Here is a 12,144-nt window from a genome sequence, read left to right on the forward strand (position 1 = left end):
TGGGACATAGGAGCATTGCGTCTCGCGCGCTTCTATCGAATCATGAGATTATTGATGCCATTGTTGGAGCTGAATAGCACGTGCGCTGTTACCGATACATAAAACGTTGTGTTATTGAGCGAAAAGTGCGGTGCGCTTCGCGCAGTCTCCGATCGAGTTATAACAGGTGAACACATTAACCTTCACACATACAAAATACCAATAACCAAGACAAAACGATTCATCAATCATTTGATAGTTACGAGAAAAGTATAATAAATGACACACACATTTGTAAATTACTCGGGGGAGCCGCATTATACCTGTTTGATTTCTCTATCAGCGCCAGATGCGTTGCTGGCTGCGCAGCAAATGTTCGCAATTCCAATATTACAGTATGCACACGCCTCTTGGTCTGTAAGAGGTATTGAGGCTTGCTTTTTGAAAACGGGGCTTCGCGTTATAAGTGTCGTTCCAGATAAGCCTGGGCAGCGTGCACGGGCAAATCAGGGACGACTCTTACTGCTGCTGTGATACTGTTCCTTGACAGGAAGTAATCATCTTAGCAACAAATCCAGTTTAGGTGGAAAGTGTCGTCCCGGATGAGCCATTGCGGACTCAAAAGGTATTGTGGGACGATACTTTACGGATAGGGATAAAACCCCGTTGTTCCACAGCAAGGCTTTGTATGATATGTTTCTGCCTGAGTAAGCTGCTGCTATCAAAACAAAATAAAACTACCACAGCTCATATTGGAATTGTACAAAGAATGTGTCTGCATTAAGCCAAAAGTTACAAAGCTCGGATTAGGGATTGCAAATAAATATTCCCCTTGTGCTAATCTAAGCAAAATAGCATCGTGCTATAAACATTATTTTCGGAACGAGAATGTTTAAAGTAAAACAATGCCTAGATTTCGGACTGCGCACAATCTCAAAGAAATTATCATGTTTTTCCGGCTGATATTAGAAGAAAAATACTCTTGCATTCTGTATTAATGGGACTAATAACAAACTTGCAGCTCACGTCATGTTTGATTATCAATTAGCAGAACCAAGTGTCTGAAGAAATCAAACAATGCATATGCGAAATGCAACTTCTGACAGCTCAATTCTTTTCGGGGTAATACGTATTGCCCACGGTGATCCGTTTTGGCATTAAACGTTATACCGCTAATTAACTTATCTTTGCGGCCTATGTGGTGTAATACACAAGGTGGCCATAAACCATGCAGATGTTACCGAGAAATGATAGGAATTCCCATTTCCAATAATTTGAACTATTTGGCAAATTAAAGGAAATTGATAATAGCTTAATATATATATTATTTCAAAGTGGAAGGTATTTTTGCAATAAAGTATGCAGTGGTATTCGAACAAATTGTATCGCAAGACCCAATTATCAGGAAACGTTAACATGGATATCCAGATTCACACGATCGAAACGCATGAGGTTTTTGATATGCATCCTCTTTATAAAGATAGCGATTTTTTTATTTTGTAAACGCCCAAACATAGCGATAGATTCAAGAATGCGTCAAAACATATGTTTATCCGAATTATCAAGAGTATAATTTGTAGGGTCACGCTCTTTGATGCTGTTCTGTGTCCGGTATATGGAGCATTTTTTAAATTTGTTTCGAAGACAAATATTTAACTAAATGAACAACGATTATGTGCAACACATCTTGTTTATTTAAAGATAAGCACATGTATTTGACAACACTGACGGGGCTCGTTATGCTTGTAAATATGTTGAATAAAGTAACAACGACGATATAGCACTTGCAGTCTGTTAAAAGGACATGCATGCACAATTTGTGGTTACACAGAAAAACAAACTGTATATACCTAATAAATTTCATCTGTCGTTACACACAAACTGAAATATGGCATTTCAAACAAGGTCAGCTCACGAACATTATGTTGTGCGTACTTGAAATATGGCATTACAAACAATGCCATCAAGATTAACACACAAGCACCACGTAATGCTTACCTGAAGTAGGACATTACAAACAACGCCATCAGTAGGGCCACGAGTGACACGCCAAACCCAACGTTGTACATGGTCCTCAACGCTCCTTGATATTTCTAAAACAAATAAATACTGAGTATGCAAATTATTATTTTAATATATAAAAGAGCTACAAATATAATGACAGTCATGGACCACAGATTTACAGAAAAAATAGTAGCTCTTTTTAACGCTGTTGTCCATGTAAACCTATTTAACATGTAGTTATTTGGAACAATGAATTAAATCTTCACTTTACTGCCGTGTATTTCTAATGAAGTATTTTTCTATACGAACAGTGTTTTGTAGAGTATAATAGACGTTAAATAATGATAAATAATAACGGTAAATACACTATTGTACATGCAGGTTTACACCAGATAATAGGCAGCGTGCACCGTTTTTATAGGTATATCAATACGTTCGATGTCAATTGCACATAATGTCTGCACAGTTGTATTTTAATAAAAATATTTTATTTGAATTTTTGCCAGTGATGGACTAATCCCTTAAAACAAAAAGCGTCATTTAAATATGCAATGGTCGTAGTCTGATTTTGATCAATACAGGAACTTAACTTATTTGAAATAAATATTTGATTGGTTACTTTTTCAGCTTCCCAAAACACCATATATATTGGAATAAATGTTTAAAAATAGTTGCATAGAGCGGGCATGTGACCAAGCTTTATATGTAGTAATGCAAACAAAATAGTTGCAGATAGCGGAAAATTGACTTTCCTATTCAAAGTTTATACAAACCAACTGTGTAAATGCACAATATAGCTTCAATAATAATTGTAAGTGTTCAAACGTAAATATTGCCTTTGAAGTGGGTAGTTGATTGAGTCTACAAACACTCGTAATTTGCACAAACTGCAACATTCCATACTGATAATTGTCCTATTCAAATGTGTTAATTGTTACGTGTTTTGACAGTTTAATCGTAAAATCTGATCACCAGAAACTGCATAATTATTATCTGTCAGACAGCTTGCTCTTGTAATTTTATTTACAAATTGCATGGATCCTGTAAAGAAGTATTTCTTAAAATAAATCCAAAAAAGCTGCCTTTCAGATGGGCGGGTTTTTATTTATGTCAAATAAACCGCAACTTCAACTAGATTCCGGCACATAAAACTTGTATATTAACCACAGCTCGCTATGTTTATAGCACTTCAAGATATTTTCATTCGCTATGTTTTCATATTTCGGGAGCAGGTCAAGTGCAGGATTTCATAATACGGGGTTTTTATTGCCTCATTGCTCATTAGCAAAACTGCGAACACTAAGGGAGCCAAATATTTATGCTTACGATCAAACTCCGACTGTGGTATGACGACGGTATGCATGTATTTGTTTGCGTTCTTGCAAGCCGTTTATTTTAGTCATGAAAGGTGTTTTATTTAGTTATATGGTTAAACCAATAGTTCAATCATTTATATGGTGTACACGTGCGTTTACACGTTGAACGATGCGTGTTTCCCCAAATGTTAGTATGGTAGAAGAGTTAAGGACCTTACCATCAGCGCCTAGGCTTTAAAATGTTATCAAAATGTTGACATATTATTAAAATCCCTTAAATACTTTTTCTCAGAGTCGTGCACCAGATAAAGAATTATTCATTACACCGTTAAAATAATTCACGTGATACAACAGCGTAAATACTGACGGAAGGATTACTGTTCGTTAACTCAATAAATATATAAATACAACGTGTTATTTTTAGTGACTGTAAAACTATATGTATAAATGGCTACCTAAATATTCATAAAGAGAACTGCAATTTCGTGTATGTTCATTTTATGTTCATTGAGATAATTCGAAAGTGACTCTGAGTGACGTAAATACATGTATATGGCGTCTTCAATCAATATGTTTAAACAATGGAATGGTAAAGTAACGTTTGCTGGTATTAGACCTTGCCCACACAGATTTTTTTAATTGTTTTAACCTATTTATTTAAGCTCGATTTCATAACAAGCCTAAGCTTATATGAAACGCTCTCGAGTTCGTTTCCTTGGTGTCTATGTGAGAATCTAAAAAACGCTCCCATAGTGGGGATCGAACACAGAATGTTGGGTGGACGTCATAGTATTATGTAGGTAAGTGAAATATCTTTCGAATCCCTTAGTTTTCTGGAGCTTCTCTAAAAAAGCAAGTCGAAAAGACAGCGAAATTATGTGTAAACTATATATACCCAATCTTCCGTTTGGGAGAATTTTCGTACATACATTAAGTAAATCAGTTCAATTTCGCTTTTTTTAATTTGCTGAAAAAGGCTTATCATTTTAGTTTCATTAAACGTCACTTCTGTAAAGTAAGTACTAATAACATAATTACAACAGACATACGCTAAGATAACAACATTCTTAATTCGAACTATCCACTTAACCTACAACACTTTGCATTGCTAATTGCTGATATGAGTTGGATTATAATGCTTACAACAACGACGAATTTAAGTATTTGTGACCTTATCGCGGTGTTTGCGTCTATGTCTATATCTATCTCGGCTAGGTTTAAACCTGGGTCACGTGCGTCAAAAATAGGTCTTCCAGAAACAACTTAGAAATACTTTGTCACCACACATTTATTACTAAATCTCGGTGAAACTCGGTCAGACTGTTTACCCTGACAATATCTAGGCTGAGTTATTAGGTTACGTGCTTATACAAAATAGGTGACGCGTCAAATCTTAGAAAAAAACCAGTTGCCACCCTAGAAGTCACACGTACGACTTAATCTTGATAAAAACAATCGGCATATTTATCTTGACATTTTCTAGGCCGAGTTAAATCTGAAATACGTTCGTCCAAAACTAGGCCACCACGTCAAATCGTTTAAAAACATTGTTTCCAATCAAGCGGCCACACATACGACTCAATCGTGATGATAATAAGTCTAAATGTTTATACTGACTATACCTAAGTAGTAATCGAATGTGGGTCATGTGCGTTCAAAAACTAGGTCATAAGGTAATATTGTATTTAAAAACCTTGTTATCATTATAGCATACAAAATACGACTCAATCTTGATGAACTTGATCAGAATATTAATCTCGATTTTTTTTTCAAGGGATTCAATTTAGGTCACGTGCGATCAAACACTTGGTAAACAGGTCAAATATAGATGCCACATGTATGACTCAGTCTCTTATTAATATTTATCCTGACATTATAAACTTCATTCTGGAATCTGGGTCAAGTATGGTAGACACTAGACCATACGGTAAAGTCTTAAGCAATAGGTGTCCATGCAAACAAGTAAGCGCTAAACCAGCAGTATGGCCTGCTTGTTCTTGTTCTTTTATATAACGAACTGGTGTACAGCATAACTGATTTTGGAAATGTCAACATGATAATTCGAATTTTATTTTTATTTTAGAGATTGAATTCAGTCAGAAATAAATCAGTATTGTAACATCAAATATAAATATGATACATGGGTTTACCACTCTGAGGACTAGATGGCATAAATACATGAAAGTCTAAAAGTTAAATATTCTATTAAAATATTCGTTTTTGTTTAAAAGTCAATTATAATTGTTATATGGTAATGTAACAAACACAAGCTTCTAAAGCGTTAGAAGTATGATTGTGCAATCAAATTATTCTGACACTGCAAAGATATTGGAAGAGAATGATGTCATAACTTAAAGTACATTTCTATGAACAATACAACCATTCGGGAGTTACTCATTCTGCTGTGGTTCAGTGTGAGGTTCAACTTGCTTTTAATTTGGTTTAGACCAAAATGCTTTGTATTTGCTGCACACAGGAGCTGATACCATAAGTAATCAGTTTTAAACAAAATATAGACAATAAAATCCAAAAAATAAATTTTATGTTTCATGTGTTTTACTGTCTCGTCTATGCAATCGGTTTCCTGCATTTGGTAAAGGACTAAAGGATGGTGACGAAATTTTCTTTTCTGGCTATGTTTTGATGGTTAATCAATCATCTATATCCGTCACAATAAAAACACACATTGGGTAATTGCTATTTTATTTATTGGACGTACAATAGGTGTGATCCCTCTTTAACCGTTTTAAAGGCATGTGTTGCAAAGTCATCGTTTACCAATGAAAGACCTGACTCTGTGAATGACTGAATAAATTGTTATTAGAATCACACCGTTTGATTCACCGTAGAGATAATTACTCAAATAAACGAGCAGACATTTAACTAAGCGATTATCTTAGATGGGTGCTTGCTGCAATAGTTTATGAAGACGTCGTTTGATGAATAAGCCTATATCATACAGATAAGTTCGTGCATTCAACTATCGATGACTTATACGTTCTAGAAACAATCCAAAATCAACACTGGTTCAACCATGCAATCGATAATTAAATACATGGGTCGACAGCCAATGACCACGTTGTCTAAAGGTAAGCTATTCCAGGTAATACTTTCCCGTAGATTACCTGATATATTCTATTCATAGCATTGTTGATATATAGCGTAGTAGCGTTCTTACCTTACATCAAACGATAACCATCTCAGAAGAGTTTGCAGAACATTTTGCATTACAAAATGTTCTAGCCCCACGATATGACATTTGTTTATCTCAAAATTACTTAGAATATTTCATAAAGTTGTTATAGAACAACATATTTCAGTTGTTAATTAGTTAGGTTCGTGACGCTTTTGTTTGGTGTGTGTTTTCTAAACCACCTAACGTTTAAAGTCATCAGGCCAGTCTGAAGGAACAATTCTTACCGTCATCAAAGCGATAACTTTGTGTGATGGATCAGAAATATTGACCGAGATGTCGCGACTTGGCACGTCCCCGATACATGCAGTATAGTTTGTGAAACCAACGTCCGACGCCCTCTCTGGTCGCGGGTCGTGCCAGGTACCGTTTGGAAGACATTCCCTTGTCACCCATTCTGGAGAATAGAAATAATACGCGCGCTGTGAAAACGGGGCTTAATGCATCTGCTTAAAGTGTCGTCCCAGATTAGTCTGTGCAGTCCGCACTGGATAATCAGGAATCAAACAATTCGCTGTTTTTTAATAGATTTTTTCGTTCAAAAAGGAGTCTTTTTTAAACGAAAATCACGTTTTGGAGGAGAATACGGTCTGCACAGGCTAATCTGGAACGACACTTTACACACAGGCATTAAACTTCTTTTTCACAGAGCGCGCCTAAAGTTTAATTGATTCATTGACCACAAATCGCTCCGAAAATACATGTATTTAAATACTATCTACTTTCTTAAATACCATAACTTGAAAAAAATATCGTGTATATTTATATAATATTGACAAAAAACAACCAAATAAACAAACGTAAATCTTTGAACACTGTATAGTAGGTTTTGAAAATCTGGAATGCTCTAACGTTAAGGAAAATAAAACATATATTTTAAATTAAGTAAAACAACTAAAATCATAAAATGAATTATTGAACGCTGCATCATGATATGATATAAGGCGGGCATTTTAATAAAGTAAAACAAATAACACAAACACACCGTAAACCGTAAATCACCGAACACTGTGTAATACGGTTTGAACATGTTGATATAAGGCAAAAACTTAAATTAAATAAAACAACTACAAAACACAACAAAGTTAATCATTGAACACTATACCATTGGTTTTGTACATGTTGATATAAGGCGGCACGTTTGATTTGCCAAACATCCCGCTGAAGTCTTTTGAAAAGTAAAAAACTAACACAAACCCAAAGTAAATCACTGTACACTGTACCATAGGTTTTGAACATGTTGATATAAGGCGGACACTTTTGACTGGCCACGGTGCCCGCTGAAGTCTGAGGCCAGCACATCACCTTGTCCCAAATCACCGGACACGGATCACCTGAAAACAGAAGCGTTACAATAAGCCTCGTTCTGATAAAAACTGGGCTTATTGCATGTGCGTAAAGTGTCGTTCCAGATTAGCCTATGGAGTTCGCTAACCAGGGGCGATACTTTCCGCTTTAAAATGGATGTTAGCTTAGAAGAGATATCATTTCAAAGTAAAATTCCAATTACAGCAGTAAGTGTCGTCCCAGATAAACCTTACGTACTTTCATTAAGCACATGTTTCAAAAGATTAGGCTAAAATAACTATATGCTACCAGTCGATTTCGTTCACCTGTTACATTTTCTCTTGTACAAAACCACAAAATACATCTTTATCTTCTAACGTAGACATTTCATACAGAAACTTGGACGCAAAATTGCGTTAAGAATTTGCTTTACTATTGGGTATGATCGCTCTTTCAAAGTTAATAGTATGCAAAAATATAAAAGAACACATACTGAATAAATTATATGTTTTGCATACAAAATAAAGTTTTGTTTTCTGTTACATAATTAGTGCTCATCGTAGATAAAACAAGTTACAATCTTGCAATGTCACTTTGAGACTTTGTTGTCACAATGGGCATTACATGTAAATGATAGACACACTACATGATAGATTTACGCGGGACAGTATGTACATAATGGAAATTGTGTAACTAAGTATGTGTTATATTCGCTATAGGACCAATATTCTAGCAAAGTGAAACCATCTCGAACAAATATCAACCGGGAGTCAGCATTATAATCATTATATTATAGCACTGTCTCACATAGTAAATAATAAGGGCAACGTGTAAGAAGAATAAATCAGAGATCGTAATGGAGCAAATTAGCATGCAAAAAAAAACTATTTGCAATTACTGTTCTATTTAAACGCCTTAAGAGACATTAAACGGCCAGTAAAAGGATACGGGGGACTATCAAATATTAATTAATTTATATAAAATGTGTAAAAAAAAACTTATTAAACATATATTTTAATATAAATAAAAATAAAAGTTAAGAAGAACATGTATCGAAAAATGCGAAATAAGCCAGATATTTTATTCTGAAATCGACAATAGCTGTACAGTCGAATTCGCCAGCATGTATATCATGCATGTACGATGTGAATCTTAATTTAGTTGAAGGGTCATTTTAAATTTCTGCAACAACATCTATTCATACGACACATGAACACTAACTAAAAAGACGAATGCTTCGGTTATTATAGGAAAATATGTACGAATTATCTTCGTCACAATCGGCTCGGGGCGCTAATTTGTCTTTGCTGCATTTTATGAAATTCGTCTTCAATGTATATGTTTTCGTGACTATTTTGTGTTATTGTAACATATTTTATCAATATATTAAAATTGAAAACAAATATACAAAATCGTATATTCTCGCTTTAACGTTATATTCTTTATTATGCATATTATGTAAATACGAGACAGCTTTATGGCAATAATATGACATAATTTGCCAATGAGGTTAATCCCAATACCAAACATAGTCCTTTATATAGTCTTTAATACAAACAAACCACGACTATTTCGGGTTGCGTTAAAAACATTTTATTAACATTATACAATATATCGCAACAAGAACAATAATGGGACCAGCCTTTTCTCTTTAAGCGAACTCGTTAAACATCTGCACATCATCTTGGATTTCGTCCGACGTCATGTGGAATCATATTAACAAGCCACAGTAAACACTTTTTAACGAGCGAAAAAAAAAGTTAGAATAGTAAATCTAGAACAGTCTTCTGTTTATGACATATTAACCAGCAGTGGCGACAATAAAACACCGACACAAATGTAGGCTAAGGAAGGAAGAAAGAGTTTAATTGATGTATTACATTACTTAAACGCGCTGTGCAGATATATTTAACAGAAATACGGTGATATACTGAAATTAAATTCCCATTATTTCAACATGTGAAGAAATTTCTGACGCTGTTGACGTTTATCGGAGATAAAAACTGAACTTCACAGCAGATGGAATATTAAACTAAGAAACAGATGAACATTTTGATACCTTATCAGAAATACTAGATGCGGTGAAAAGAAAAGACACAAGCGGTGAAATAGATAAATAAATACATAAATTAATAAACAAAAATAAATAAATATTGAGGTGCAACGACGACCGAAGTTAATGCATTATGGCAAAAAAACACAGTAAATATACTCTTGAACTCAAAAGCGCTCGTGTGCCATTAAAACACAGCTCGGATCCTTCTTCAAACGCGCCAACAAAACATATCTGATCAACATTAATTTGACATATCTCATAAATTAATACGACACGCAATGAGTAAACGTGTTCATAATTATCAACATGTCGAGAGATATAAAGTTTTGTGAAAGCAGTTAGCTTTATTTGTAAGTGTATGTTATATTGTTCCATCTTCTCTCTGAAAGCAAAACTTTCTTTTCGGAGAGATGTTTCTTTAAATTACAAAATATCTATCCAGTCTGAACGAGAGCGTATTAAGCAATCCTTCATGTTGTACTTGTCTAATTATTTCTTAAATAATTTAAAAGTGTGTTTATTATTTTCCTGTTTTTCCTCTGTCTGTGATTTCTCAAAAAAACTAGATTTGATATTAATATACTTCGGTGTGTTTTTCGTGAGTGTGCTTCGTGACTTTGATAAGAGACGGTATTTCCTCTTATATCTATTAACAGTGTTTCTAGAAAAAACTTATCGTTAATTACAAACTGACTTTGGCTCTGATGAATATCAATTAACGCGTCTAAATAACACAAAGGAATGAATTATTTCATTCTAATACCAACTACCTATATATACATTTCTGACAAAAATTCAAAATCAGATAGCAAGTCGTTATGTAATTTCAATAAACATTTACCATCTATAATTTTAAAACTTTCAAACATGTCAATCATTGAATGTTCTGTTCTATAGCTTGTTTGTATTTAACAATTGATTAAATATCCACTCATGTTATTTGTTATAGCGTAACAAGGTTCAGACGGCTTATTGAAATAAGCAAGAACGCCTCCACGTGTATCAGTTTTGTCTCACCGTTTACATGTCTTAAAGTATTTGGGATTTCCTTTTTAATTGTTTACCAAAATATCATGTTCATTGCTTCCTATAAATATTCTAATACTAGGTCGAGGATTGTATTCAAGTATCAAATTATAATATGTATTGTTTTTGCAAATGTTATCGATTTTATATCAAAGACTTGTTCATTTAAAGACGGATTGTCTTTATCTATGCCTTAAACATTAACTAAAGAATTGTTGGGAACAGAAACTTAGTTTGAAGGCAATCATTTTCATTATATCATCATTTTACAACTGAATTTTGAAATTAAATGGTAACGCCGTCAAATAAATAGACCCAACGCTAATGAAGCAATCTCAAAACCATTGAAAATATATATATGTGCTTAGTTAAGGGGCTATCATTTTGATTTGATCGTCTTTTTACAATTGTATTTTTGTAATAACATGGCAACCCCATTCAAATAAGTTTACCCAACTCTAATGAAGCGATGTCGAGACAATGGGAAACATATGTGTTTCCATCTGCGCATTTCAGTGAATTTCTTGAAAAAGATGCTATTTAAAGCGTTTTGATATGATTCATTGCATGAAATCTGTTATCGTTATCATTTAGTCAACGATAGTAACAGATGAATGGTTTATGACACCTGAACGAAAGTTCAGAAAAAGTGATACCAGAAAATGAATTCGTTTGAAATTACAATCATTCACAATAGAAAACTTAATCAAAATAAAACAACACATACACTCTCGATTTTCGGGACATCATAGGTACTTTGAGTATTGACGATACGACTGCCCCAAATAAAGTTTGTATTATTTTTTGTTTGCGAAAGTTCGATTTATTTTCAATCGCTTGACGTCAACGTGCGGTATGTGTTTACAAATTGTATGTTTATGATGTGGGTACTTGTGCAAAATGGTTCATTTTAGTTAATATAGTTTTGTCGTAATTTTTGCATCTAATGACACATGGCAGCAAAACGACGTCTGCACTCAAGCAAATCAAACATGCCGTTAAGAGAAACACCTGCAGCTATCAAAAGGTTTTTGTAACTCACTAAATACAGTACATAGTACATATGTACACAGTGACACATGCAGGTCCTTCATCGTCTATTGTAGAGTGATGCGAACACATGTAAAGTACTTGTTCACAGTTTGGCAAATAATCAAATCAGTGTCTTTTATTCGAAAACGGATGTTTGAATGCTATTTCAACAATCGGAAAAACATTACCGGCTAAGAAACACGTACTTATATAGCGTATAAAATACTTTACTTCAAACGCTGCGTTGTCCA

The 12,144-nt window shown here is 34.1% G+C and overlaps 1 protein-coding gene across 1 annotated transcript in view; it reads right to left on the reverse strand.

Moving 5' to 3' along the window:
* LOC127856582 (secretin receptor-like) overlaps nt 1-12,144 on the reverse strand; it is a 69,865-nt gene that overhangs the window by 27,764 nt on the left and 29,957 nt on the right. Inside the window, exons 3-5 of the mRNA XM_052392878.1 lie at nt 7,716-7,826; nt 6,720-6,889; nt 1,978-2,072 (exon numbers count right to left, since the gene is read on the reverse strand). Coding sequence (XP_052248838.1) covers nt 1,978-2,072; nt 6,720-6,889; nt 7,716-7,826 — 376 coding nt within the window. The remainder of the gene's footprint in view (nt 1-1,977; nt 2,073-6,719; nt 6,890-7,715; nt 7,827-12,144) is intronic.

This window comes from Dreissena polymorpha, chromosome 13, assembly GCF_020536995.1.
Source record: "Dreissena polymorpha isolate Duluth1 chromosome 13, UMN_Dpol_1.0, whole genome shotgun sequence".
NCBI lineage: Eukaryota > Metazoa > Mollusca > Bivalvia > Myida > Dreissenidae > Dreissena > Dreissena polymorpha.